This window comes from Mauremys mutica, chromosome 7 (genome assembly GCF_020497125.1).
Source record: "Mauremys mutica isolate MM-2020 ecotype Southern chromosome 7, ASM2049712v1, whole genome shotgun sequence".
Taxonomy (NCBI): domain Eukaryota; kingdom Metazoa; phylum Chordata; order Testudines; family Geoemydidae; genus Mauremys; species Mauremys mutica.
In genome coordinates, this window is record NC_059078.1 from 76,023,285 (window position 1) to 76,050,579 (window position 27,295).

The 27,295-nt window shown below is 41.7% G+C and overlaps 1 protein-coding gene across 1 annotated transcript; it reads right to left on the reverse strand.

Annotated features, from left to right (window-relative positions):
- Positions 1 to 1,696: 1,696 nt before the first annotated feature.
- SNCG (synuclein gamma) lies at positions 1,697 to 26,801 on the reverse strand. The gene is made up of 5 exons (XM_045024642.1): positions 26,397 to 26,801; positions 20,357 to 20,398; positions 19,077 to 19,204; positions 2,676 to 2,762; positions 1,697 to 2,100 (listed from the first exon to the last, which is right to left on the reverse strand). The coding sequence occupies exons 1-5, from the start codon at positions 26,515 to 26,517 to the stop codon at positions 2,086 to 2,088; spliced, it is 393 nt and encodes a 130-aa protein (XP_044880577.1). The 5' UTR covers positions 26,518 to 26,801; the 3' UTR covers positions 1,697 to 2,085.
- Positions 26,802 to 27,295: the final 494 nt, after the last annotated feature.

A 27,295-nucleotide genomic window follows, 5' to 3' on the forward strand; every position in this document is an offset into this window, starting at 1 on the left:
TGATAGCCAGTCCTGGGACCTAATCCCAGTTATCCTGGCCTCACTGCTCTAACTTTAGTCACAGCCTCCATGTCTTTTCCTCCATGTCCCTTAACCCCACGTCACTGCAGAAGAAAGATTTTCTGTTAGTTAGCTGGCTCTAATACATGTGGATGTCATTCCAAAAGATGTGCTCTGGCTCAGTCACATGTTATGGCTGGCTGGCTGAAGGAACCACTTGGTGACATTCTAGGGCCTGAGTTATACAGGAGGTGTGATTAGATGCACATAATGGTCCTTTCTGACCTTAACATCTATCAATCGCCACATTTTCTGCTGCTAGGAAGATAACTCTGGACCAATTTTCTCTCATTCACTTTCAGTTGGAATAATTTAAATCCAGGCCAAAGGATCCAAAGGATTTCCTCTTCCATTGTGTCTTCAGCACCTTTGAGAGCATTTGCTATCCAATGACTGGCTTTCTGTTGTAACACATACTTGCCTATGTGTTCTCATTATGCTGGTAGTTCTCCTTAATGTGTTTATGATGCGCCTCTGACATCAGGATGACTCAGTTTACAATAATCCTGCCTGTTTATGACAACAGCAGAGCAGTTTTTAATCCACTGGGTTGGTCCATATCAGTTACTTAATTTTATTCTATCTGTCCATTATATACACACAAACCTATTAGATCAAGCGAAATTTTTCAGGTTATGGTGGTGGTGGAATAAATAACACAGGGTTTGAATACAGAAATAGGCCCAACATGCTTTTTGCTATTTCTGTCTGAACCCTCTCTCCTCCAGTTGGTCTTACATTGAGCTGTAGCAAGGGTATATTCACAAGGGAAAATCTCCACCTATCTGCATCATTAACCATAAGGAAGAGGTTGAGCCATTCTTCATTAATGTAGCAACTGCAGAGCTGTACTGTTAATTAGTAGCAGCTCAAAAAGAGCCTGTAAGCTGTGTGGAGTAAATAGCTCACATTTCCAGAGTTAGCATGTATTCCAGCATCATTCCAGTAGAAATCAAGTATCCAAATATTATTTGACTGGCTGCATGGAGGTATTATACCTATAACAGAATGCCTACTGCATCCATGTGCTGTGCTTACCTGTAGTTACTTTTATGTTATATTTTGTGGTTATCAGAGGGAGTTTCAGAAACATTTATCCTCTCTGAGTATTTCAGACCCTATGTACTGACCACCTTTGTAAAGTGCTTTGAGATCTACAGATGAAAAACTCTAGCTAAGAGACAGGTATTATTATTAATTATTTCTGTATTATTCTGGAAGTAAACACCGCTGAAATTTTCAACACTCCTCATCCTCTATTCCCGGAAGAATTTCTCCCTGAACATTTCAGACCACACTGAGCCACATTTCAAGGTGTGATTCCTGCTGTGGATTTCAAGTGCTCTTCTCCTTTCCCGTTTGAAGGGATTTTTCCTTTAATGATTTCAGTCCTTGCACCCTTGCCCAGTCAGGGGTACTTCTAAGGATTTCAGACCGTCCCCCCTCATTTCATTGGTGACATGTGGAGCAGACTACTGGATTATTTCTCCTTTTGACAGTTAATTCTTAGAGCACCAAGTGCGCACTTCTGGAAATGTTTTCAGCTTTGAAACTCAGCTCAAGATCATTAATGCTTAAAACAACTTTTACATATAAAAGGACTGACAAGACGAAGGAAAAAGTAGTTCAAACACTTTTATTTTGTAATTTAAAAAAAAATCATTGTCGTCATACCTAGGGATTCCAAGTGCTGATGCAAATGGAGATAAGACATTGACCAGTGATTTTAACCACAATATGTCATTTGCTAACAAACCAGACAGTCAGAACACTCACAGATGGGAAGGTAAAAAGCCACAAAGGAGCTAGAGAGACAGATGGTAATGAACAGTTGCCATATACATAGAATCAAGAGTCTGACATACATATATTGTATGATATGTTAGCGAGGCAAGTGAAAGGCTATAGCGCTGAAAGTAGTTAGCCTATGGGAAGGATGATTTCCCTACTATGGTGTCTACTAACATTTCAGTGTGTACTCCTGGAACTGTCACGTTCACACTAGTAGTCCTGAAATTGATGAATTCACTTATTTTCACCCTGCAAGAGAAGCAAGACAAGAAAATGGAGTAATATTTCAAACAGAATGTATATAACAGGAAAACACAGATTACCAAGGTTGATCGTCACAGTAAAAGTAGGCCATAAGAAGATAGGGACTATAGGTGATACAGAAGGTTAGTGAGTTATCCTTTCCCCTTTGAGAATCATACACATTCCTATTCTAGCTCACGTTCCTAGTGAAATTTAGTTTGGTGATTCTTAGCCTAATCTCCATTTAAGTTTGTCATAAAACCACTGAATCCTGCAGCATTGAGTCAGAGAGACCCAGGACTAGAGTATAAGTCCTTTGTGCAGCAGCATTGAGGTGCACTGATGGGTGTGGGGAAGATCCAGAAATATAACTCCTAGGGTGGTGCAGGTAAGGTTAAAGGTGCATTAGGAGACCTTTTTAAGGAGGCTTGCACATCACTTGCTTACCTATGCTTAGCTATGTTAGTCTTTCATTTTAATGAGAACAAAAAGGTACATAAAATGTACATACGATAGATCGTGAGAAAAACCCTGGACCAGCTAAGGATTCTAGGGTTAGCTGGTTTGAGTCTGGACTTTACCTCTCCACTGGCTTTTATGGCTTCTGCTGGGGGCTCTTCTTCTGCAGCAGCTGGTTCTGTAGGGTGCTCTGGGTGAGATAACTCATCCTGCAGGATATACACAATACATTTACCCTTGTTGCAGCATGGTATATCAGCCACTTAATTTTAAAGAGGCTACTCAAACAGACTTTGCAAAAAGGAGTCAAATATTTCATATGTGGAGAAAATAACAGGTTTGCCCTATGGCATATGCAGCTCTGATTCAGTTTTCTGTATTTGCACCTTGAAGTGTATAAAGTCTGTGCCTGCTGGAGAGCAGGGCTGTGAAAGGATTTGAACTGGAAGTTCTTACAGAATGAGACACACCCTACTTTCTCCTTCTTGGAAACTTTGTCCTTTTTTGTTAAGTAGTTTTCTTTAATCTAAAATGGAACATTGGCTCTTTGAACGTTGGAAACATAGCAGGTACAGATGAATTTCATTTTCACTTGCAGGAAGGGAGATTCTACATTGATTTTCCCCAGATTATCTACTTCACATTAGCCACTCATTCCATAGGGAGGATAATGTTCATCTGATAGCTCCCAAAATGCTCAAGTGGCTTCATATGAAGAAATTCACATCTATGTATCTATTTGACAAAGGATTAAATATTATAAATTCTTATTTTGCTGCCAGAATCCATTTCAAAGTTGGTGCAAGGCTCCATTGAGGAAATGGAAAATCAAGCTATATATTTGTTATGAGGCTCACTCCTCCTTTATGCTCATCCTTTTAGTGGGTAGCATTCTCCCTGCAAGGTGTGATTAGCACCTATTTATGGAGGTGGGAAGTAAAGGAATATGTCACACACTGAACCCAATCAGGAAGCACTTAAGGAACAATGCATCTTGGAATGCTCCAGTCCACATAAGAAGTCTTCCTGGAACCATTCAAGATACCATGTGGGCAATGGCTTCTGCCTGTAAAAACTGTGAGTCATGCATGGACATGTGACTTGCCCAGGTGACTTCAGAACTCCATCTTGGAGCTGGACTTTGCATAGGAAAGAGGAGGGGGTCTCCATCCACAAGAGAAAGTCTATTTAAGCCCATGGGAGATCCCTCCATTTTGCCTTCAGCTGGCTAAAGAGAGAGCCTCTCCCCCCCACCCCAAGATACCTGAAAGAAACTGGAACAAAGGACAATACCTACAGGGGGTGTGAGTGATTGCTGGACCTAGAGTAGCAGGAGACTAGTCTGTAAAAGGAAGCTTACTAGAACTGGTGATGTGATATTTGTATTAAGTTTCTTAGACATAGACTTGTGTGTTCTATTTTATTTTACTTAGTAATTCACTTTGTTCTGTCTGTTACTACTTGGAACCACTTAAATCCTACTTTCTATATTTAATAAAATCACTTTTTACTTATACATTAATCCAGAGTATGTATTAATACTTGGGGGGGGATCTCTCTATCAGTGTTATAGAGGGCAAACAATTTATAAGTTTACCCTATATAATCTTTATACAGGGTAAAACTGATTTATTTGGGTTTTGACCCTATTGGGAGTTGGGCATCTGAATGTTATAGATAAGAACACTTCTGTAAGCTGCTTTCAGTTAAGTCTGCAGCTTTGGGGCAAGTAATTCAGACCCTGGTTCTGTGTTGGAGCAGACTGGCATGTCTGGCTCAGCAAGATAGGGTGCTGGGGTCCCGAGCTGGCAGGGAAAGCAGGAGCAGAGGTAGTCTTGGCACATCAGGTGGCAGCTCCCAAGGGGGGCATTCTGTGATCTAACCCATCACAGATCTGTAGAGTGTCAATATTTGTAGAGTGTCAGATAGAGGCCAAACTTATGATCCCAACCCTGCAATTGGATGCACACAGGCAGATCTGGGATCTGTGTTTGTAAAGCAATTGACATGTGTTTGGCACCATATAAAAAAATAAACAGCAGTACATTTTATAACTGGGGGGAGGGATAGTTCAGTGGTTATAGCATTGGCCTGCTAAACCCAGGGTTGTGAGTTCAATCCTTGAGGGGGCCATTTAAGGAACTGGGGTAGAAATCTGTCTGGGGATTGGTCCTGCTGTGAGCAGTAAGTTGGACTAGATGACCTCCGGAGGTCCCTTCCAACCCTGATATTCTATGAACAATGTACAAAAAGTATAAATAGCCTGAAACTGTATTTTCAAAGTGTTTCATACTATTTTAAAACTGTTTAGGACCAGTATTTTCTTTTCTTTCTTGCCTATTTTTAGTTGTATCATGTGCCTTGTTTAATTCATATCGATTGTTACTTTCTTTTTGTTACACAAAATCAGTTGCAATAGGTTCAGCAGTAGTCCAGGCTCCCCATGTGTGGCTTTCAATGGGTTAATAGAATCCATGCTGATTTGTGGAGGTGAAATAACGGCTCTGGAGACAGCCTGGGAGTTAAACCTAGTGCCTAGTATCAGAGAAACAAACAGAGGCCATTTGTGTTAGTGTGAGAACAAGTAGAAAGGGCAACTTACTGCAGTCAGAAACCTCTCTTGTAGGGGACTCAGGCTGTCTGCTCTTCTCATGAAGAGGGTTGTAGCTTTTTTGACTCGACTACAAATAATTTAAAAACAAACAAAAAAACCCGACTTCCTGCCCTGAGGTCATTCGCAGGAAACAGTGTCTGAGTGTAACAAGTGGATGTAAGAATCTATATTCATCTATTTTACTGGTTACTGGTCCTCTAAAATGTGGTTTTAGCTAAGACTCCATTAAAGAATAATGTTACTGCCTCATCAATCTGTTTTTAGAAAGGACAGGAAACAAGTGTCTTGAGAATTTTTCTAAAACAACGTGGCAGGAACCAACACAATTACAGGATGAAGAAGTATCAGGTTGTGTTAAGGTTTTCACCTCACCGTCGTTTTCCCATTACTTCCCTCCAGTTTGCCTGTCCAGGATAGAGAATATTGGAGGAGACAGGGATGCCAGATTGCAGACTGCATTTGTTGGCTGGGAGTTAAGGCTGCTAGCTGATAAACCTAATTTAAGGCTCTTTTTAAAGTCAGCCATGTGATCTACAGAAGTCTGCTTATAGAACAAAGAGCTACCAACTGGTGGGTACCAGTCCCAGCTGTACCACACACTTGCTGTGTGACATTGGGCAAGATGTGTAGGTTAAAATCCTCTCTCTATTAAAGTCAATGAAAATTTTGCTATTGATTTCAATGCAGCCAGGATTTCACACTGTGTTATATGGGGGTAATAATATATCCCTACTGCACAAAAGTGTTACAGTGATTAATTAGCTAATGTTTGTACAGCACATTATACCTTAAATGCAAAGCAGAGGGCGTTTTTAATGTATTTTAAATTGTCATATATATTGTACTTATATGCAACTTTCATCTAAGGATTTCAAAGCCCTTTATAAATAATAACAAAATAAATCTCACTCCAGTGACATAAAAATGGGGAAATTGAGGCACACAGACTTGTGCGAAGTCATTGAGCAAGTCTGTGTATTAACTGGGAAAAGAACCAAGATCTCCCAACTCTTAGTCCTCAGCTTTTTGGCCATAAGACTGTCCTTTCACCTCATACAATATGGGTGTTATATATATGTTTTACTGTTATATTCTCTTTCAAGAGAGTGAGAGAGAGGATCTCCCAAAGAACAGGGATAACTGAATGAAGGCTTTGCAGCTCTAGATTGGTTCCAATACCCTCAATAGGCCTTTCACCTCTACATCTCTGGCTCCCAGACAATGCAGCTCCAATGGAGTCAAGACGCAGAGATTTTCTCTGCTGGCTCTGGGGCCTCTCAAAAAGAGGGATTCCACAACATGGAGGAGACACCACAGAAAAGTTAATGAAACCTCTGTGTCTTTTAGGCATATTCCCCAGGGGATGTTTAAAGGGAGAATATATATCTCTTGCCTCTTTCAGACCTTGCCTAAGGGCATACAAAAAATGTTGAAACAATTAATTTCCTGTTGTCGATATCATTTACATTTCATTTTGACTGGTAAGTGACAGATTTTCTCATGCATTACCAAGAGGTTTTTCCATTAATTGCATCATCAATTTGGCTCAACTGGCAAATAATAAAGTCCAAAGATATTCTCTTTATGTTTCCCTGTTTCTCAAGAGAAGTAAAAGAACGCTTACATTCACTTTTAATGGAGCTTGTCGCTTCCATTTTAAAATTTGACATTTTTATACGTGGCATTTATTATACAGGTGAGTTTAATGTTATTTATTTTGTGTTTAGAACTTTATGTAGCAGAGTTTTGTAGTAGTGCTTGTGCCATAGAGTGGTGGGATCTGTGCTGGGCTACAGGTTATAAGTAAAGTAATAAAGGCACAAAAGCTTCATGCTACCTTATAATGGCTTTGATTGGTAGATGGAACACTTGCTGGCTTTTAAAGCAAATATCTTTGGTCAATTAACTTCAGCTAGGGAGTTTTTTTAACTCCTTGGACACCATAGCTGGTGTAATTCAGGGGACATGGATTATCAGATAGTACCTACTGAATATTCTTAAAATCTCAGAGTGTATATTCAAGCATTAGGGCATACCCATGTCATTTTGATATTCGTATGTCAAATGTCCTTTGGACAGCAAAGAGGCTAAAGTCTCCATTGTATGATTCAGATACAATAAGAATTTCCTGCTGTCTCTATGGTTCATTTCACTATGGGCCCAATCCTGAGAGGTGCTGAGCATTTGAAATCCCTCTGAAATGGAACTCTGCCTGAGAAAGTGACTAAGTCTTAAAATTGATACCTTTATTTTAAATGACTATTTAGACACCTATTTTCTGACATCAAAATTTGCCCTAAATTTTCCTCTGACTAGAGATCACTCGTATAAAATGGAATTTTGTTGGAATTGGAGAAAATTTGGGTTTTTAATGCAAAACTGGTTAAATTTTAAATGGTGATACTGTCCCCTCCATAAAACCAGACACCTTCGTGAGCCTTAATAATAATTGATGATACATTGCTTTCTGTAGCTGGAGAGGCAGCAAATTCAGTGGAAAGCAGGATTGTTTTGTTTTGTTTTTGTTTAAAGCTGTGAACCTGAAGAGGTACATTGGTGACCTGGTCTGCGGCAAGTTTAATAAATAATAAGGGTACACCAACTTGCAGGGGGTATGGAGAGACTCAGCCCACTATGGAGTTAATGTCTTCAGGTTCTGAAGCATAGGTGATACTTCTTGGAGATAACTCCAAACCACTCTCCTGGAAGAGAATGGCTCCTCTCATGATTTTAGAGGTTAGATATGTTGATAAATTCTGCAGACTTACTCAATTGGAATGGTTCAGGCTGAATGCACCCTAAATGATGCAGACATTTCTCACTAAAAGAGCAATCAGAAATGAGCAGAAAACACCTGCATACAGCACACAGATTACAGTGCATGGCTTTTCTAGCTTTTAATATGCAATTTACTTTTATAGGGCCAACTCTTGATGTGCTTACTCAGTTTTCACTCACTCCACAGCCAGACAAACTCCCATTGGCTTCAATGGGACTGCTCTTGTGAATAAGGACTGCCAAATGGGTTCCTATGATGCAATCTTTTCTCATGTGATTTCTCAGAGTATTACTATTTAACATGCAAAATTAAAGTTTCACCAGAAACACTCACTCAGCCATATTGCACATCCTGTACATCTTATGCTGTTTATGGTATGATAGACATTAATTTATTAAACCAGACATTTAATGAGAGATATAGAAAATACTACATATGTGCAATCTCTCCCAGTTAAAGTTTATTTTACTTTTAGTACGATCTTAATTTTCCATGCTAAATTGAGAAATAGCACGAGATAAGTTCTTAGACTATCATGAAGCATATATACAAAGGCGAAGCTTTCTAGTTGTGTATTCAGTCTAATTGTGATGTACTTGAATTCCTTGTCCTGCCCCCATAACACGCCCTTGATGCAAACGGCAGTTCCGCCCCATCAGAGGCCTTTTATAGAGTCTTACATGCTTTTATGATGGTTGAATTTCACCCTAACTGAATATACTTAACGAACAGATATTTGATCAAATTCTGCTCTTAATTCTCCCAGTGCAACCTCATTAATGACAATGAGAGTTGTTTTGGAAAGCAGATTTTGGCTCATTTTTGTGAAGTATTTCTGATTCTCCTCCCTATTCATTTTCAAAATGTGTAATCTTTAAGAAAGGAAATGCCTAATGTATCAGTACATTACAGATGGGTTAGATCAAACAGATAAAATAATTATGGGATCCAACATTAAGTTAAATGCACAGAGTGGTTGCAAATAATTGAAAATTACCAGAATAATTTGTGAAATGACATAAAAGAGGAACAAGACCGTTTTAAAATCACAGAGCCACGAACTGACAACTAGACATATTACACCTGACAAGAAAAATGGATGAAAGGGGGAGAGGAGAACAACAGTAGTGAAATATTAGCTACTGGGAAATTCTTCCAACCCTGGAGGGACATTTAACAAGAACGTATGTGTGTACGTATACTTGCTTGCTTTTGATCACGTGAGTGTCTGCAATGCAGCAAGCTTTGTGCAGAGTCATGCTGATGAAAAGTTCATCCCTGCTGTCAGACAAGGATACTTAGTGGAGGTCAATGTTTTAAAAAAACCACTGAAATCCACCCAAGGGAGTGATGAGGGATGTATAATATTGATAGGCCTCATTCACAAAACCTTTGCATTAAACATGACCTGCACACCAAAAATAATGCTTTTTTTTAAACTTTGTATTTAGAAAAGCTCCTGAATAATACAGAAAAGTAAGAGATTTATTGACCCTTACTTAGTGGAGACTAAGTAAAGGAGAGCAGAGAAATGAAAAAGACCGACTCAGCGATATCAACGATAACTGAGGATATTCAGCAACACCCAGGAGCTGCTGAGCTACTTGAGTCCAAAGTTATTTCAGTCACATTTTCTTCTGTGGGGTACTGAGTGTGCTCAGCACCCATTGAGAACACTGGAAGTATAAGCAGCTCAGCATCTTATGGGATGTGGCCAGGGCCAGCTCAGGCTTTTTTGCCGCCCCAAGCGGCAAAGGAGAAAAAAAAAAGCCGCGATAAACAGTACTTTGGCGGCAGCTGCTCTACCACGCCGCTTCATTCCTCAATGGCAGGTCCTTCGCTGAGAGGGACTGAGGGACCCACTACTGAATTGCCGCCGAAGACCTGGACGTGCCACCCCTTCCAATTGGCTGCCCCAAGCACCTGCTTCCTGAGCTGGTGCCTGGAGCCGGCCCTGGATGTGGCCCTTTGTTTGTTAGTAGCTATCAAATTAATGAGACAGCTCAGAGGAGCAGGTGCTACAAACTGCTAAAGGTCAAATGCTATGCTTAGCTGCACCCACTGAATCCCATTGACTGCATGGGTGTAGCCAGGAGCAGAATTTAGCCTTACGTATTCAAAGTTCTCTTGTGGATGTTAGTTTTGTATCTCCCATTGAAGCTAGTTGGCAGCACATAGTTTAAATGCCAACACACACTCCCTGAGGTTGATAATGCTAATAGACCTTACTCAGGAGCAATATGTCCCACAGAGAGAGATCTGAACTGACAGGGAGAAATACTTCCCAAATTCAATAGCACTGTAGAACATTCAGCACATGAGAAGAAACAATATGTGACAGATGTTAGTCATGTTGCTTAATGAGCTACCAGAATGTGCTTGGACACTACAGTGATGAGCACAGTATAAAAGCCTACACAGAATAGAACCAAGCCAAACCCTGGAATTACACAACTTCTTGCCCAGAACATCACTGAATAGGAGCCTTGCATAGACTCCGGCATGCTAAAGGTAGATGAGCAGGGTTTATTCCTAACATGAATCGCTTTCTCCTTTTTAAACAGCACACAGATTACAGAACTACATGTTCTATATATTGGTATTTGGATGGTCTTGATCTTTCCTTTAAGATGCTGTCAGACAGGCACTATTTAATAATGCAAGGCATGTCAGTTAGAGCTAAATACGGGTCTCATTTACTTGTGCCAATCCCACTGAAGTCAGGAGGGTTATGTGGATGTAATGGACAACAGAATCAGGATTTTAGCATCGACCGTAAGAACTAAAAGGGGGAGGGAAGGAATGGAGCAAGACTGCCCAGACCAAGTCCCTCAAACTTCAGGGGTTTAGGTGCTCATTGACACTTTCAGGATTGAAGGAGCATCAAGCAGTCCAACACTGAGATGCTATATGTTTGTTCCTCTTATTATCTCTCCAGCGTATTTTTCAACACATTGCAGGCTGTTGCTGTTGGTAACATCTACTGTATTTCACACGTTAGTTACTCTGCTGATAAAGAAGTTTCTTCTGAACTTCTCTACTGCTGGCTCCTTTTTGTTTCACTTATGCCTCCCTGTTTTCTGTCCTTACACCTACAGTATTTCTGTGGTACTGATCACCCACATTATTTGAAGCAAGTGGCAGGGCTTAGGCTATAAGTCCAGAGAGAGGGGGAGAATGACTCTATAGCCTACTGGTTAGTACACTCACCTGAGAATCCTGGGTCCCACTCTCCCTGCTCAGTGAATATTTACATGTTCTATACAAAGTGGAATAGTTTCAACAGAGAGTGGGAGAGACCCACCCCAGAGTATCCTATAGATTAATTATTAGAGCTGGTGAGAGGAGGTGGGAGACATAGCTTTAAGTCCCTCCTCCAAATCAGGCAGTGGGGATTTGAACCAGGTCTTTCACATCCCAAAAGAGAGTGTTCTAATTGCTTGTCTATTACATAGAAGGGGGAGGCAACACCACTTCCTCCTCCTCAACTGTCTTTTATGGGGGTTAGTTGTGCTCTGAGCACACCCACCAGACAAGGCCAGTCAGGGAATGCCTAGTTTGAGAATCTTGCTGGGGCTTAGGTGTGAGCTGGGTGTCTCGCTGCTTGGTTGCATCAGGATTTAGGCAGTGTGAATGTGCACACCAGCAGAAATTTAAGTATGCAGGGGACTTTAGGCACCTATAGGGTTAGGTGGTAGCTGATGAGTGTGGGTTTTGAGGATTTCAGTGGCGCATAAATATTGGACTTAGGCATCTAAGTCCCTTTGTGGATCGAGCCTAAATGTCTGACAAGATTAGAACAATTTTGTCCAGTCTCACTAAGTTTTAATTCTATTTGATTGTAACTACCAGTAATTAATTTGTCTGAGTCTAGTTTGAATAACGATCGACTCAGCTGATTGCAGCTCACTAAGGAGTGGGAACAAAGAAAGCTACCAAGTTATCAAAGAACTCCCAAATATTAGGTTCCATAGGCAGGGGCGGCTCTAGGAATTGAGCCGCCCCAAGCAGGGCGGCATGCCGCGGGGGGCGCTCTGGCGGTCGCCGGTCCCGCAGGTCCGGTGGACCTCCTGCAGGCACGCCTGCGGATGCTCCACCGGAGCCGCGGGACTAGCGGCCCCTCCGCAGGCACGCCTGCGGGAGGTCCACCGGAGCCGCCTGCCGCCCTCCTGCGGCACGCCGCCCCAAGCACGCGCTTAGCGCGCTGGGGTCTGGACTCGGCCCTGTCCATAGGGCTAGAGTATAGCACTATGGTTGCTCTTTGCTTTCATATTGTGAAAGCATCTTGCCTAATAAACAATTTTTCCTTCCTGCAGGGAGTTTTTCTGTTCTTCCACATGCTCATGATCAGGGGCGGCCCTAGGTATTTTGCCGCCCCAAGCACGACGGCTTGCCTGCGGAGGGTCCGCTGAAGCTGCGGGTCCAGCGGACCCTCTGCAGGCAAGCCACCGAAGGCAGCCTGCCTGCCGCCCTCGTGGGGCCGGTAGAGCACCCCCCGCGGCTTGTTGTTCCAAGCACGCGCTTGGCGTGCTGGGGCCTGGAGCTGCCCCTGCTCATGATTCAAAGACTGGAACCAACTAAAGCTTCCACATTGTATCTGAGAACAAAAGCTTTCTTGTTTAAATCTGTCTTAATCAATGCATAATGTGGGTCACACGGCCCTCATTAACAGATGTTTAGTTGTTGTCAAAATTGGCATAAATTGGAAAACAAGGGGAAGGTTTTCTTGTGGCTTTTATGGGTCAAATAACTCTTGAGTGTGGACTCAGAATGGGTCTGAATTAACCCTGCCCTCTAGTGTTGACAAATAAGTACTGTCCCAGTTAAGATGTGCACATACTGTCTCTTTCTTGGGTTGGCTTAATTATGTTTGAGAGACACGTGAAGTAGAAGATGATCTGCAAGAATCGTTTATGGCTGTTTTCATAGTTCTAAAACAGAGATCTGGCTTTCAAAGAGGCTGAAAGCCATAATGAGGTGTAAATAGTTGTATAACAGTAACAATCCTACATTTGTTTAGACCAAAGTGCCTTCCACCACCACCTAGACACCAGGTAGTCTCACCAGAATGCGGCCCAATTTGCTTCCACTAGAATCCATAGGAATTTACATTTGGACTTAGTGGGAGTAGGCACAGGCGTTGTGTTTTTATAAGAAAATATTCCTCCATCTTGGAAAGTTGTTGGAGGCAAAAAGGATAGATCCAAAAAGTAGGGAAGCAAATCTTAAAGCTGTTTTGATATATTATCATACTACATTTAATCTTAAAATAAACAGCAATCCTCACTTCACTATCAGCTAATAGAATTATTTCTCCCACATTTCAACTAGAAAGAGGGACACAACAGGGCTGGTCTCGCCTTTTTAATGTCTCAAATCACTGTCAATGTATGTGTCAACACTCAGCTATTGAAGGTGTGACTATAAACAGGAAAATTCAAAATCAATTTATGCGCTAATGACATTTTTGTACTATTGAAGAATCTATCCTGATCAATCCCATCATTATTGAATGTCGTTGATATTTTTTGAAATATCGCTGGTTTTTGCATTAACTAGAATAAATCACAAGCAATAGATCTATCCAAAAGACCAGATTCATCTCAGATTCATCATTTTCCATTTCAAATATGTCAGGAAATAACTTACGGAGGTGTTAAAATTTGTCCTAATCTTCCCAAAATTGTTTCTATCAATATGGACTATAGATTAAAAGAAATTTCCAAGGCTGTAGAGAGGTGGCGTCTCTTCCCTCTAACCTTTCTGGGGAGAACAGAAATAGCCAAAATGAGTATCTGCCCAAGATTGACTTATATAATTAGCCTGTTGCCTTTCAAGGTGTCTCACTTACTTTTTGCTCAAATAAATAGGCTTATCATAACAAGCAAGGTTGTTTTTTATTCCATACAAATAGGATATTTAAATTAATTTATATATATATATATATATATATATATATATATATATATAAATGTATATGAAATAGAAAAAAGCCTCGCTTGTCACACAAAACCCTTAAAAAAAATCCTGGGTAACTAGAGGCATGGGGTTGTCAGATTTGTTCAGTAGAACCTCAGAGTTACGAACACCAGAGTTACAAGCTGACCAGTCAACCACACACCTCATTTGGAACCGGAAGCAAATACAGTAGAGTACTACTGTAAACTACTAAAAAATAAAGGGAAAGCAGCATTTTTCTTCTGCATAGTAACGTTTCAAAGCTATACTAAGTCTATGTTCAGGTGTAAACTTTTGAAAGAACAACTATAATGTTTTGTTCAGAGTTACGAACAACTTCCATTCTTGAGGTGTTCATAACTCGGCGGTTCTACTGTATCTATATTATCTAGCATTCCAAATGCGCCCTATTGTGAGGTGGTTCCCCTTCAGTAGCTTTGTATACGCACTGGCCTAGTTTGAGATTGAAAAAAGCATAACAATGCCCTCTCCTTTTATATACCTTGAGAGGCTACCCACACCCTTAAGGAAAAATCCAGTCTTTGCATCTGCCAGGGAATCCTGCAACGTGATAAGATTATTACAACATCCAATCATACTAATTCTCTTCTTGTACCATTGTGGGATAACCTGTGCCTCAGGATCAAGGCCAACTCCATGCTTAAGACAATTTGGATAGAAAAATGCTTTGCATTACCCTCTTAATTTTAGTCTCAAAGAAAAATGGGAAAAAGCCTTACTGTCCCCGTAGAAACCTGGGAGAATATCTGGCTTAATGTGAAAGATACTTCGTGTTCTTTATCCTTGTGATTCTTTCAGAACAAGATATTAAACAGGCATGCTAGACTCCAGAATGTTTAAGGCTAAATTGGCAACACACAATGAGTGTTGGAGATGCAAATATACATGTGCCAACCTTTCATGCATCCTTTATACCTGGTAAAAAATGGATGTGATCTTGGGCTTCTACCTTGACATGGTGGACAGGGGCGGCTCTAGGAATTGTGCCGCTCCAAGCAGGGTGGCACGCCGTGGGGGGCACTCTGGCAGTCGCGGGTCCCGCGGGACCAGCGGACCCTCCGCAGGCACTCCTGCGGGAGGTCCACCAGAGTCGTGGGACCAGCAGACCCTCCGCAGGCATGCCTGCGGGAGGTCCACTGGAGCCGCCTGCTGCCCTCCCGTGGCACGCTGCCCCAAGCACGTGCTTGGCGCGCTGGGGTCTGGAGCCAGCCCTGATGGTTGAGAAGCTTGCATATACTTAAGACTCTAAGAGTAATGCCATCTGGAGTCCTGTACTCCTGGTAGGGTCAGTCCCACGGTGGTAAGGTCAAAGGCAAGGTACCAGGCAGCAACACAACCCAGTATAAGACCTCAACGGCCAAACAGGCGGATGAAGCAGGATCACCTCTCAATACCTGTGAAGGCGGACAAAGGCCACAACGCAGGAGAAACACCGGTCATCTTGCACCTCGTTGCAACCAGACATAGGTGCCTCTTCTGCCAAGATTTGTGTGGCTGCCAGTGCGCATCAGCTTCCCACATTGAACTACTCACACTCAGGCTTCTTTCACAGGAAGAACTTTTCCCCCATCCCTTCCCATAAAAGTCCTGTGGCTATGGGTGAGTGGCACTGAGGATAGAAGAAGTGATCACCAGGAGTCCCTAGTCACAGACCAACATGCAGGCGGTGACCGCAAGATGGTCATCATGTGCCCCTGGACTGGGATAGAGGGGCATTTTTGGCAGCAGTGGTCATGACTGAGCAGGCCTTTTTAGGAACCCCTCTGCTCACCCCATACAGGGAAGGGACTAGGAAAGATGCCCCAAACATAGGCTATCCTACCATACCTGACTGGATAACCATGTCCAGAGAGATCACTTGCAATCCTGTCGAAAAACAGAAATGTTCCTTGCAACTTGGAATGTCCGTACCTTAGTAGACGAATCAAAAAGCGAAAGACCCAAACGCAGAACAGGAATTGTTGCCTGAGAACTCTCAAGGTACAACATTGACATTGCTGCTGTAAGTGAAACAAGACCTGCAGATGGAAGCCTCTTGAGGAAAGAGGGCGGCAGTTACACTTCCTTCTGGAAAGGAAAACCAGCAAGCAACAGGCGAATACATGCTGTTGGCTTTGCAATCAAAAACCTCCTAGTCAACCACCTGACTGAACTCCCTGTAGGCATCAATGAGCGCCTTATGACTCTCCGCATCCAACTGGTCAATAAGTCATTTGCCACTAACATCAGTGAAGAACAGAAAGAATCCTTCTACACTGACCTTGATAAAATTTTGTCATCCATTCCAAAAACAGATAAGATAATCCTTTTTAAGGATTTTAACGTAAGAGTTGGCTGAGATTCTAACATATGGAGTAGCACCATTGGTAAGGAAGGAGTGGGCAAGACCAATTCCAGTGGCATCCTTCTACTCAGAAATGTGCAGAGCACGACCTCGTGATCACAAGCACAATCTTCAGACAAAGCAACAAAACAACTTGGCAACACCCCCACTCAAAGCAGTGGCACCTCCTAGACTATGTCATTGTAAGAACACAGGATCTAAGAGATGTCCAAATCACCCATGTCATGAGAAGAGCCAATGATTTCTGGACTGACCACTGCCTGGTGAGGTCAATCATGTCCATCAGGATTGCACCAAAACATAGAAAGCAATCCAAATCACACAGATGGCAATACAACATCCAAAGACTTCAATCCTCAGTGCACCAAGAGAACTTCCAATCTCCTCAGTGAAAAACTGGCCATCTGCACACCTGAAAATGACAGCACAAGTGTCAAAGAAGACTGGGAAGTCCTAAAACAGACCATCCATGAAGTTTGCAAGGAATCCATTGGCCTTGCTACCTGCTGCCATCAGGACTGGTTTGACACCACCACCACTGAGATTACAGTCCTTTTGGACCAGAAAAGAAAAGCTTTCTGCGTCTGGCAAAACCAACCACTATCCAGTCAGAAGCAGAGCTCTTTCCATCAGTTCAAAGCTGAAGTTCAAAGGAGGATCCAAGAAATCAAAAACAAATGGTGGACAAGGCAAAAGAAATCCGAACATTCGCTGACAAACATGATATGCAAAGCTTTTTTTTGTGAGACAGAGACCCTGTAAGGACCAAGCTCATGTGGTCGTACACCTCTGAGATCCAAAGTTGGTAGTACACTTCTTAAAGATACCGAATCCATCAAAGAGCACTGGAAGGAACACTACCAAAAGCTTCTAAATCGAGAATCAACTGTGACTGTCGATACCATCGACTCCATCCCTCAGGACCCAATCTGGGAAACTCTTGCCAACTCACCATCATCTGAGGAGGTCTGCAAAGCAATGAAACAAATGAAGAACAATAAAGCACCAGGTCCTGATGGCATACCAGCTGAAGTACTGAAAGTGGGGGGAGAACACTGACTAGCAAGCTTCACCAGCTACTCCTCAAAATCTGGTGCACCAAAGACATCCCTGCTAACATCATCACCATTTTCAAAAAGGGAGACAGGGCCATCTGTGGCAACTACCGAGGCCTTGCCCTCCTCTCCAACGCTGGGAAGATTCTTGCTAGAATCTTACTGAATCACCTGCTCCCTCTTGCAGAGGAAGTACTTCCAGAGTCCCGGTGTGGCTTCAGACCATCATGAGGCACAACTGACATGATTTTCACAGCCAGACAGATCCAGGAAAAATGTCAATAACACCACCAAGACCTGGATATGGCCTTTACCGATCTGACCAAAGCCGTCGACTCTGTCAGTCATGAGTCTCTGTGGAAAATCATGTCAAAGTTTGGTTGCCCAAGCAAATTTGTCACCACTGTAAGACTCTTCCATGACCAGATGACTGCCTCCATCTTGTGCAGTGGCTCTATCCCTGAGCCCTTTGTCATCCGAACTGGCATAAAACAAGGCTGTGTACTGGCACCCCCCCTTTTCTCCATTTTCTTAGTAGTTATGAAAACATTAATCCAAGACTGTTTACTACAAGGCATTGGCATCCAATATCAGATTGACAGCAACCTCTTCAACCTTTCTCGTCTCCATGCCAGAACTAAAGTAATATCGACAACAATAACTGAACTGCAATACGCAGATGATTGTGCTGTAGTTGCACACTCAAAGGAGGATCTTCAAACAGCCCTTAATTGCTTCTCTGAAGCTTTTAAAAGCCTATGGGTAACTCTTAACATCGGCAAAACAAAAGTTCTCCACCAACCAGTCCCTGGTCAATCAGACCCAGCAAGGAAGATCTATATTGATAAAGAAGAACTGGAAAATGTAGAATACTTTGCCTATCTTGGCAACCATCTCTCACAGAGGGCAAACACAGATGTCGAGATTCAGCACAGAATGCACTGTGTCAGACCATCTCACTGGATGTTCAACAACCACAACATCAGAACACACACTAGACTTTTAGTTTATAAAGTGGTGGTAACCCCAACTCTCCTCTATGGCTGAGAGGGCCTTGAATAATTCTAAAACCTGTAGTAGTTCAGATTATCATGAACATTTTGTTCCAAGGCCTGTACTTTTTTACAAATATGAACTGACTCATTCTCAAAACACCCTTGTGACATTGGAAAATATTATTGGGTCTACTTTAAAAAAAGGGGGAAATTAATGCAGAGAGCTTGTCTGGTTTGCATTAAGCCATAACGGGAACAAATATCACAACTTGGGTTAAAACTCAGGACTTCCTGGCTCCCAATCCTGTGATCAGAACTTTAGTCCTCAGCTTTCTCTCTAAAGAAATATAGATAGTTTTATAGAGAAATAGATACTTTACGCAGAAGGGTGATATGGCTAAGTATTGATCACCTGAGTCTCTAGGCATATAGATGAAGATTTTTCAGAAGTGACTAATGACTTTGGCTGCCTAGAATACAAGGGCTCTGAGCAATGTGCAGATGAACAATGTGCCTGTACTAACTTGTATTACATAGCAAAATATGAGGCGGTATTAACTCATTATACCTCTATTAAAACCATCACATTAAACATAGCATTATATCTGATATCACAGCAGGGTTGTCTGAGTAAATACATAGGTGATCTCAACTGTAAATAATAAACTGAGCCTCAGAGACATTCCCAGGTGTTCGAAGAAGTATAATGCAAAACGAGCCTCTTATTTCCTGTAGGTCTCTGAAAAAATGAACATACCTTTTTTACAATCCCAGTAGTGGTTACAATGGTCTCTGCTCCTTCTACAGTCTGTCTTGCCACTGTGTTCACGCTGGCCACAACCGCTTCACCCACCACATTGGCCTGCTCTTTGGTTTTCTCAGCAACTAAATGTTCAAGAAAAAGTAGAGTCAGTGAAGTAAGTTCAAAATCAGTCTTTGTTTAACTGGATAACATCATAATTAAGAGTCTACAGAGCTAGCTTGGATCAGTGAAATGGATGGGGCCCAACATTTGCAGCAGAGTAACACAGCAATATTTTGCCCGGTGCTATTTGGACTTTATGTATGCAGGCTACATGCTAACAGTTTAACTTTACAGTGCATTGGGGCTAATTCTCACACATGCTGATTACCTCAAGAATAGATGGGTATTGCAACCTGGCAACCTTTAGAGAAGGGGCAGATTGCAAAACAAACCTACACCAAGAACAGTAGCACAAAAAAAAAGTCATCTTGCCCATTGTAGACTGTCAAACTGGACTGCCCTTCTGTAACCCCTTTCCATCTAGCTAAACCCTCCCTATAAGCCCCTTCTAGATGATTAATAGAGCTGGCTGGAGAAAGGTAATTCTGTTTCACAGAAGATTTCAATATTTCAAAATTTGGTTTTGTTCCAAATTAGAACGAAAACCAAAAATTTCAAAATTCGCAATGAAAGGAAGAGTGCAGTCCATCTGGTCAGCAGCTATGGAGCCAGGGACCCTGGATGCAGTGGGGTCATAAACTCTAAGACAGCCTGCCAGGCAGGCTGCCAAGGAGTTGGGTAGGTGAGCTGGGAGAAAACCAAGCAGGTTTCCAAATTAACGTTGTCAAAAATCAAACTGTCTTCACAGAATGTTTTTATTTCAATGATTCTGCAAAGTTTGTTGAAAAAATGTTTTGTTGGAATTTTTCTGACTAGATCTACTGATTAAACCTTTTTGGCCTGCTTCTAGCACTGAAGAGTGCCACAACCTACAACATTGCCCAGTGACAAGCATCCTTGACCCATCCAGCAGCAGAACACTCATACTCTCTGACACGCTGAGCAGAATATCGAAGCCTCTGTGATGCCTTTCCTGTGTTACTTTGTTTAGGAGTCCCAGCATGCAGAGCATTTCTATCACCAACGAATCATTCTGGGAACCATGGTACTTTGGCTTCTAAAATGTAAAAGAAAACTCCTTTTGCTTTATATCAGTCGGAATTATTATTCTTATCCATATTTACAACAGTGCGCTATTGATTTACACAAATCCGTAGGGACTGTGCTCTTACCTGAACTCACGCTGTGCACAACTCCCTCCTTGGTTTTGGTACCTATGAAAGGAAACACAGGCTCCATCAACATCACCCCCTATGGGAAGAGCTCTTGAGTTCTGATAGGGTGTGGTCCTAAGCTGCAGGGTCCTTGAGTAGTTCTCAATAAGGGCCAAAACCTACTCTCACTGAAGTCCATGGGAGCTTTTCGGTTGGGAGCTGGGTAGCTCCAGTTAGTTTTACTGGCATGTGTATTATTCGGAGGTGTCTAGACAATTAACCTTCACCTTTTACACCCTGAAATAATATCTTTAAAATGAAAAACTGGTTGATTTAATAGTGCAGTTTAATCCATGTTAGATTAACCAATTATGTAAAAGAAACCAAAAGAGAACTTACCATAAAGAAATGCCAAAAGGCTGCTTTTTTCACGCTTTCAAACACTGAGCTACAATTCCTGTCTCTTCCCTACTTCCCAGCAGGAGGTCCAGGCTCAGCATTTGTTAAGGCCCTGATTTCATACAGTCAGTGGAAGTTTTTAATACGCAAGGAGTACACAATTGGGCTCAGAGAGAGACAGGCTGCCAGTCACTGTCACGGTGATCAGGACAGCGCAGGTATTTCTACAAAATATTTATTTCCATAGTAAAGAATATATAATGTATTTAGCAGCCCTATGCTGTGAGGTATTGAAGTCAATGGGAGTTGAGGGGACTGGCCCCTAAGGAACAACAACAAATCCTTGCGGTTTTCCTTTAAGCCTGAATCTATTTGCTCAACAGACCTCATTGTATCTGTGTACTGCAGGATGCACAGTACGTCAGATCACTTACAGTATGTTTAAACTGCAGCTTGGAGCATGCCTCTTAGCCCAGGTAAGCAAACGTGCTACCTCTGCTCAAGCTAGTGCACCAAAAATAGTAGTGTGGCCGTTGTAGAGTGACCAGATGTCCCAATTTTATAGGGACAGTCCTGATTTTTGTGTCTTTTTCTTATATAGGGTCCTATTAACCCCCCACCCCCATCCCAATTTTTCACATTTGCTGTCTGGTCGCCCTAGGCCGTTGCAGCATGGGCAGTGGCACTAGCTAGCCACCTGTGTTCAAGCCTGCCCAGGCCCCTGGTTATGAGTTTGAGGTGCGAGCCCAGTGTGCCATCTATGCAGCAATGTCCAGACTGCTATTTTAGTGCACTAGCTTGAGCAGAGCTAGCATGTGTCTGTCTGCCTGGGCTGGGAAGCACACTCCCAGCTGCAGTCTAGACATCCCCTAGTGCTGAGGTTTTCAACCTTTTTCATTTGCAGACCCCTAAAAAATGTCAACTGAAGGTGCAGACCCCTTTGGAAATCTTAGACATAGCCTGAGGGGCCCTCAGAGGTCTGCGGACCACAGGTTGAAAACTACTGCCCTAGTGGTTGGAAGCCTCCGCAATAACTAGATTCAGTTTCATGTTAAAAACTATCCCTATTGTAACTCCATTGACTTTAATAATGAATTTTCCCTAAAAACCGTTTTTCATTGTTTCCATCTTATTAAAAATCATTTAAATCCACAAATCTTCTCTTTACTTTTTCATACTCATGTCAGAAAAATGGACCGTTTTTATGGTCCAGTTACAAAACATTGTAAAGAGTGATGCAGACACACCCAGGCTGTGAGCTACAGCAGCACTGATTCAATAATTATGTGTGGGTGGGGTGAGGTGGGGAAAATTAATTGCAGATCATGCCTAGCACTCATCACAAGCCTAGAAGGAAGGCAGAACAAGTGTACTACTGTGATAACAACAGCCCAGTTCTGTCCTGTCTAATTGACATTTGTAATGTGCTGTTAAACATAACAGAGCTCTGTGTCGCTCAGACGCTTGTGTCACCAACAGAAGTTGGTCTAATATAAGATATTACCTCACCCACCTTGTCTCTCTGGGACTGACATGGTTATAACACTATATACAAATATAATAGATCTTTCTTTTTTTAATTTTTGTTAAGGTCATCTAGACTCGACTATAAGGAAGATGCCCTGCTACTTCACAACCTAACATTCTACTTCACCCTCAAATGACTGTACAGTCACGTAGAGGAGAATACATTTTTGATTAGTGTAGCAGAATGGATTAACGATACTATGCAGGATATATCAGTATTTGAAAACCAGAGAATATTGCACTGTGGTTGTGATACTCTCTATAATCATGTAACAGCAAACAGCAGTGAGCAGAACAGGTCTGCATTGCATACATGGCCACAATAATAAATTGAGGTCCTAATATGTGCCCAATGCACCAAGTTCTATTTTAATATAATCTTGCTTTAATGTTCATTATTCTTACAGGTACCCAATGCATCAGGCTGTACCATTCCAAAAGAGCACTGCTTAATGCTTATTTATTCTACAATTCACCAGTCTCAGCCATTCAAACATAGCTCTGCTTTAATGCTTCTAAAAATGTAACTTCTTAAATATCCAAAAATCAAGGAAATCAGCTGTTTTAATTAGCTGAATTCATATATTCATTATCTTTGCATTACTCCAGCGAACACATACACCAAAACAAGAATTGTAAGGAGTTACTCTTATCTCAATCATTACATATGTTTTTTGCCAGGACTCTTCACAAATAGCTATAATTTTTTTTTCTTTTTTCTAATGGAAAATAACTCCTAAGAAGAGGGAACCTGGCAAAACAAAAATATCTGAATGCAATTAAAGACCGAAGCAGAAGCAACAGCAGCAAAAAGCCCCTGGCGCTGCAGCTTGTACACAGCTCGTTAGGTTCTTTTCATTTTTTTTAAATGCATTCAGGACCACACCCAATGACTCAGACTTCAGCTCTCATAATGCACTCTATGAAATCTAATCTTCCAGCACATACCCTTGCCAGCAAGCGACATCTGTTGAACTGATAAGCATTCAGTTGAAGCTGTCAAGTTGCACTGTTACTTTTTAATCTTTGCTTGCAGGTTGTGTGCATAGTTACAGGTTCATACCTTCCCTGCCCCTGCTACAAAAAGGAATAAGAAATGTATAGGATATAGAAAATTTACCATTGGGAAATGACACACCAATCAGAAGTTTTGTATTCTAACTAGGTACACTATAGTGATAGTGAAGCACAGTGCACTAAGGACAGGCATGCATTCAGACAAGAACAACACATGACAGGGTGTGTACAGCTCCTATACAAGGTATTAGATCTGGTCTTTTCATCTGTAAAGGTCAGTGCCTTGGGTGTCTTGTGACTGATGCATGAGGCCAGATGTTTTGGGGATGCCAGAACCGCATTCTTTATTGAGAACTACTGGATTGGATTATCTAGTATTTCTTTGATACTGAATATAATTTTGTGATTATGATCTTTTATATTGCTTGTACTCCTGTGTGGCTTACAACTCAATATTGCATCAGATTCTCTGCTAGTGTAAGTTGATATAGTTCCATTGACTTCGCTGGAGTTTATACCTATTTACACCAACTAAGAATTTGGCCCAGTGTTGCTGCTGGTCATGCAGTAACTACAAGAATCCACAGCAGCCATTATGTTCTCAACGACAGCAGTAGCATGGACAGGAGAACTTGTTTTGACTGAGTGAGGGAATTGGAAAAGAAGCCCAGTGCCATAACCAAAGTGCCGTGAGATCTTTCTTTCCCACCTGGGTAACCACATCCATAGGCAGAGAGAACCCCATTTGAATGACTGACTGTCATGGCAGCATCTCTTACCAGTGCAGCCCCACAGCCTCAAACTGCATTGCAGTGTTAGCACAGGATAGTGGAACCCCCATCCCCAGGCATTGACATGGGTTGTGAATTGAAACTTTCTGGCCCAGAGAGCAGAGTGAAGATACCAGCGGAACTATGATGACCCTGTAGGGTTCAGGAAGCTGTATGCTGCAGTAGATGTCACAGAACTAGCCATTTTATCTCACGCTGCAGTGACTCATCAATATTGGTACTGATGTCTGGTCAACTGGAATTCTCAGGAGGACTCAGAGATCCCATCAGTGCAGTGAAATGCTAGCTTTCAATTCATTAGCAGAGTTTTGTAAGAAGTTGACTCAAAACAAGACATCCACCCCACCCACTACTATCCTTTTTCTGACAGCCAGAAAAGACTTTCACATCTCTGAGTGGTTCCAACTACACAGCAGATTCAGATTTCAAATTCCTTCATGCAGTGTCTTAACAGCAACCTAACTGTAGTAGGTTATGTAAAGAGGGAAAGAGTACTGAAAGAGCATTTTAATTTAATTGGGCATTTTGATTAGCCTTTCATGGAGATATAGCTAGGGAGTGTAGCGCAGCAAACAGGTTCTGGCCCCTGCAATGATAATGGGTGGTACACACGCACATAACTGGCATCTATCTCTTTTGCTCATTTAAACCAAATTCTGAGAGAGCTTAATTATCTGGATTTTAGCATCCTCATTCTGTGAAATCCTGGACTAAGGACTAAGCATGCTCTAGCATCCAGTATGCACTCACCACCATGGAGGATCAGGCCCTTAATGAGCAAAGTATCACACAATGCATTATAAAAAAAGGCGGAGAGCATTTTATAATGCATTGTGTGATGCTCTGCTGACTAAAATGTTTAAATGCCTGATGTAGTTAAAAAAATATCCATGCTCCTCAAAGTTAGTGTCTAAACAGACTCTTCATTCAGCTATTTAGGTTTAAAAGAAGGCTTTCAAAAAGTTTTTGAAATGGTTAAATACAGAAGATCATGGCAGAACATTCCGCACTTTGTCTCATGACTGTGCAAAAATGAAAAGCAAATCAAAGGCCTGGGAAGATATTTGGGAAAATATTTATAAAAATGCTAAATATTCTGGTCTGATCTTGCTCTGATCACCTAGGAAGAAGAAATTGGGTACAATAGCAATCCCCACATTTGACAGCTGGTTGTCATGGTGTATTTATCATTTTTATTTACTTATTTTTAGAGATTCTGTAATCAAACTTTTGATTGTGGTTCAGCTTCAGATTAAAATGTGAATTGGTTATATATTGCTAGATAATGGCAGAATTAGCTGTACTACATCAGTAATTGTCTAAATCTGGGGATGAAGATTTGCTACGAATGGGGTTTCTGATTCCACTGAATTTTGAAAATGCAGATCTGTAACTACGGTAAGGTTTTTAATGTGGTGATACTCTGTGTATAAGGCACTGTTAATGGAATCAAGAACCTTTTCTATTTAAAAATCACAGCTTACCCACAGCCAGCACATACAATAGCAATCCTCCCTTCGGAGAATAACAGGGGATAAGAGTGTAAGACTACAAACACAGTGTATATCAACCCAGTGGTTTTGTCCACCAGTATCATGCATACACCTCCATCAGACAGTGCTGATACCAGGTTTCAAGGGCAGCTTTGAAATGATTACTGTAGGGTTTATGGAAATGGAGAGGATTCATTATATAACAGATGTTTCCAGGAAGGGAACAACTTGTGTCATGATCCAGCACCTAGCCATTGGACAACACTGATACTTGCTTTGCAAAGAGACAGTTAAAGGATTTTTGCATGGAGAATGTAAAGGGTTATAGAGCATAAGGAGGAGGATCTCTGAATAAAATGACATGAGGGTGGGAAAATAGGTGATTCCTACTAGCCTAACTTAATAAGCAGAATCACTGTGTATGCCCCTAATAACCTCAGTCACTATGCTAGTAGTCAAATGTTTGGAGAGTGAGTGACTTACCCTGAAAGCAAAGAGGGAATAATAATTGTAATATGTACCTTCCATCAGAGGATCTCAAAGTACTTTCTGAACATTGCATTAATTCATATGTAGCAATCCTGCCTCCCCCCCCCCACCCTGGGAAGTAGGTAAGTATCAATATCTATTTTGCAGATGGGGAAACTGAGGCATGGAAGGTTTTGACACCCCAAGATTACAAGTGAGACTGTGGCAGAGGTGGGGATGGGATGTAGATCTCCTGCCTTTCAGTCCCATGTTTTAACCACTATCCAGTACTTCATTCTTTCTGGAAGATAATTTATGTCACATTTCATGCTCAATTGTGTATTAAAAATAGTTGTCTCTTACCTACATACATCACACCCTCTTTGGTCTTCTCTGCAGCCTCAGTCACTCCCTGTTTGGTCTTTTCTGCTGCAGCCACCACACCTTCTTTAGCAATGGAGAAACCTTTCTTAAAGACATCCATTCTTGCTTGCTTGCTTGGGTACTAGCTGCAAGATCTGATTCAAAGATGATGGTGAAAAGCACCTCAGTGAACACTGACTGTACTATGCAATCTTACCCTTCTGTGGCTGTTCAGTGTCTCTCTGCGTCTTAGTCTCTTGCTATCTTTTGCTCTTATTCCTCTGCTGGATGAAGGCAGTGTGGTGAACTACACAGCCTTTGCCAGCTCTTATTGATGAGATGCACTGCAATGTACCCAATGCCTGTGAACAGCTGATGCTGAAATATTAATGACATAGATCTGCATGGCAAGGTTTCGGATAGGAAGAAAGGTGGGAGGGAAAAGAAGAAGGTAGGTTGAGGGACTTTTTGGAATATGTCCAGATGATTAAAGCTTTTAAGATCTGCTGCAGTGCTCTCACTCAAGGACACTCTGCAGATGCTCTCATTTGGAGAGGGAGGTTTTTAGCAATGAAGCTCTAGGGAATTGGTGTTTTAAAAGCATAAATCTCCAAGGATATGGTGGAGAGAGCAAATGGGAAGAACTACTGCAGGCTCCTCAAAGCTGAAAAATAGGTATAGCTGGTATTCCTAACAAAACAAACAGGGTCAGGTGTCTTTTGCTAGCAGTTACCAGAACCCATCCCTAATAAGGGGTATCACAAACATCCCTATGTAGCCAACACCAGCAGAAAGAGGGAACAAAATCCATTTACAAAAGCTTAATTCACAGTTAAAAAGCAGATGATTGTATTTGTGGAGTTTGAAGTTAGCCCCACAAGGCATGCTATGTGATTTAT